General features: G+C 46.2%; 1 protein-coding gene across 1 annotated transcript; it reads left to right on the top strand.

The window, feature by feature from the left end:
- The first annotated feature begins 691 nt into the window (after nt 1–691).
- LOC114939265 (uncharacterized) lies at nt 692–3,109 on the top strand. Its single transcript, XM_029313539.2, has one exon. It carries the CDS (start codon nt 692–694, stop codon nt 3,107–3,109), a length of 2,418 nt encoding a protein of 805 aa, XP_029169372.2.
- Nucleotides 3,110–3,383: the final 274 nt, after the last annotated feature.

Genomic DNA, 3,383 nt, shown 5'->3' with positions numbered 1-3,383 from the left:
ATCGGCGACCGAACTTCGAGCTCTACAGAGCAAATTAACTGCCGCAATTGCCGCGTTAAAAAATTTGTCTCGTCCGGTCGAACACTGGAGCGATATTTTTGTTTATATTATCACACAAAGACTCGACAAATCCTCGCGCGAAGCGTGGAAATTGAAGTTAGGAAAAACGACCGTCTATCCTACGTTTGACGAAATTAGCGCGTTCTTGGATTTTCGTATTCGCGCTCTCGACGCCCTTGTACCGATCGCTTCGACACTCGATAAACAAAGCGATAAATCAAATGCAAAATTAAAACAAAGGGCTGTCACTTTGCATACAACAAGCGCCACGAAACTTTCGTGTCCCGTGTGCGAATCGAATCATTTGTTATATCAATGTACCGCGTTCCTCGGAAAAACGCCGACTCAGCGATACGAAATTATTCGTAACGGCAAGCGTTGCCTTAATTGTCTCAGTTCGAAGCATCAAGCGAAAGAATGCCCGAGTACCCGCTCGTGTAAAGAATGTCACAAAAGGCATCACACGCTTTTACATTTTTTTGACGCTCCGAAATCAGCTGTTCAAGCGTCATCGTCTCCCGCGTCAACAAATCCCATCATCTCGACAAGTGACGTTTCCTCGCATATCGTTGCGACAGCTGTAACAGCGCGTCCCCTTCTCCTTGCAACTGCTCGCGTTCGCGTGCATTCAATGCACGGTCGATTCCAATGGGCCCGAGCGCTCATCGATCAAGGATCTGCGTCATCCTTTATAACCGAAAATTTAGTGCAGTCATTAAGACTTCCGAAATTAAATACCGCTGTTAGGGTAACAGGTATTGGCGAAACGCAGACAAACGTTCGACATGCCATTCATCTAACGATAACTCCCAGCAACGCGGACACTCCGGTTTATCGAACCACCGCGTTAATTTTAAAATCGTCAACTCGATATTTGCCAAACCGTCTCGACATTCCAGAGCAATGGCCGCATTTGAATGGCCTTTCGTTAGCTGATCCCGATCCCGCAGGATCAGATCCAATAGAAATAATTATCGGAGCGGGTCTTTTCGGGTCACTCATCCTCGACGGCGTTCGAAAAGGCGCGGTTGACGAACCGATCGCTCAAAATACCGCGCTAGGCTGGATCATATCCGGACCTATAGCGCAACTCAGACCGCTCTCGCAGTCGTCCATTGGAGTACATCATTGCTCTGTTACGGATGATCTCAATCAAACTCTCCGCCGATTTTGGGAAATCGAAGAAATTCCCGCTTCATCGAAAATAACTAGTGAAGAAAAGGCATGCGACGACCATTTTAATTCGACACACTCTCGAAATTCTGAAGGTCGCTATATCGTCAGACTTCCATTTAAACACGGACCTCCACTCAACATTGGAGAATCTCGACATTCCGCGCTTCAGAGTTACCTTCGCACGGAAAGCCGCATTAAAACGGATTCATCGAAATCGTCGGAATATCATAATTTTTTAAAAGAATATTATGATCTGAGACACATGCAACGCGTCTCAGAAACCGAACAATTAATCGACTCGAATCAAATCGTATATATTCCGCACCATGCCGTATTCCGCGCTAACAGCTTAACAACGCGAATACGTATCGTTTTCAACGCTTCAAGTCGAACCTCAAACGGTACGTCATTGAATGATTATTTATATCCGGGCCCTAAACTTCAAAAGGACCTTGCTGCAGTGATTTTGCGTTGGCGCACATTTCGATACGTTTATTCCGCCGACGTGGCAAAAATGTATCGCCAAATTCAAGTCGATCCTCGCGATCGTGATTTCCAACGCATCTTCTGGCGGCCATCTCCAACACATCAAGTTGAGGAGTATCGTCTCTGTACCGTAACGTACGGCATGACTTCAGCTCCGTACTTAGCTTTGAAGGTCATGAATCAACTCGCCATAGATGAAGGCGCTTCATTTCCATTAGCCACATCCGTTATCGATCGTCAAATGTACGTCGACAACTTTATCTTCGGCGCCGACGACAAGGTTCTCGCTCGTCAAACTCGCGAGCAGATTGTTTCTCTTCTCAAAAGAGGTGGATTCACGCTACGAAAATGGGCAAGCAACGTGTCCGAACTCCTTGACGAGATCGAAGATACCTACCACGGTCTCGCTCAAAGCCGAGATCTAAACGAAGATGAGAGCTTGAAAATTCTCGGTCTTACTTGGCAACCAGATCGCGACATCTTCAAATTTACCATTACAATTACAGGGCCTCCTGGCAACACCAAAAGAAGAATTTTATCCGACATCGCCAAATTCTTTGATCCACTTGGATGGGCAACTCCAGTGATTATTCGCGCCAAAATTTTGATGCAACGACTTTGGATCGCTAAATGTGAATGGGACGAAGTCGCTCCGCCGAATCTGTTTGAAGCCTGGCAGCAGTATCATACTTATCTTAAACATCTAGAAGAGGTGATGATTCCACGTTGGATTCAACTCGGCCATCACGTACTGCATCTAGAGTTGCATGGATTCTCGGATGCATCTACCAAAGCATACGCTGCAGCGGTGTACATTCGCGTTGTCACGGTGGATGGAATGGTCTCGGTCAATCTTCTTGCCGCAAAATCAAAAGTCGCTCCTGTCAAAGTAATGAGTGTTCCGCGACTCGAGTTATCTGCAGCTCAATTACTCGCACGGCTCATTCATTTCATTCGCGAAGCTCTCGACTTTCGTGAGGTAAATGTTTATTGTTGGACCGATTCCACAATTACTCTTGCCTGGATGAGCCGACCTTCTACTACATGGAAGACATTTATAGCGAATAGAGTAGCCGATATTCACACGCTACTTCCGGACATTCCATGGCGTCATGTCCCAACAAAGGAAAATCCTGCCGACTGCGCATCGCGCGGGATCTCTCCCGACGACCTTGCCACAAACCTTCAATGGTGGTCAGGTCCCGATTGGCTTATTAAATCTTCCGATTATTGGCCAAAATCTGACTCGGATTTCGATCCCCACGCGCTAAGCGAGCAACGCGCGCAACCACAATCGCTCACTACATCCGTTGTCGCATCGTGGGACCTATCACAACGTTATTCGTCATGGCACAAACTCCTTCAAATAACTGCATACATCTATTGATTCGTAACGAATTCCCGCTCTCGACATATCAATCTCAATCTGAAGATACAAAACCCTAGAGCTCCGATCTACCTAAATCCGATTGAAATTAAGTCCGCTGAAATCTTTTGGATTCGTTACATTCAATCAGAATTGTTTCATAGCGAGATATCAGCACTCAGTACGGCAACTCCAATCAAGAAATCTAGCACACTGCTTTCATTAAATCCTTATCTCGATAATGATCAAATAATTCGAGTCGGTGGCAGGCTAAGGAACGCCACCTTACAAAGCG

This window comes from Nylanderia fulva, unplaced genomic scaffold (assembly GCF_048542155.1).
Source record: "Nylanderia fulva isolate GAGA-0341 unplaced genomic scaffold, ASM4854215v1 Scaffold873, whole genome shotgun sequence".
Classification (NCBI taxonomy): Eukaryota; Metazoa; Arthropoda; class Insecta; order Hymenoptera; family Formicidae; genus Nylanderia; species Nylanderia fulva.
This window is presented reverse-complemented; position numbering and strand designations above follow the sequence as displayed.

Bases quoted from the DNA above. Each gene is read 5' to 3' on its own strand.
- LOC114939265 (XM_029313539.2), top strand. From the start codon at position 692: ATGCACGGTCGATTCCAATGGGCCCGAGCGCTCATCGATCAAGGATCT.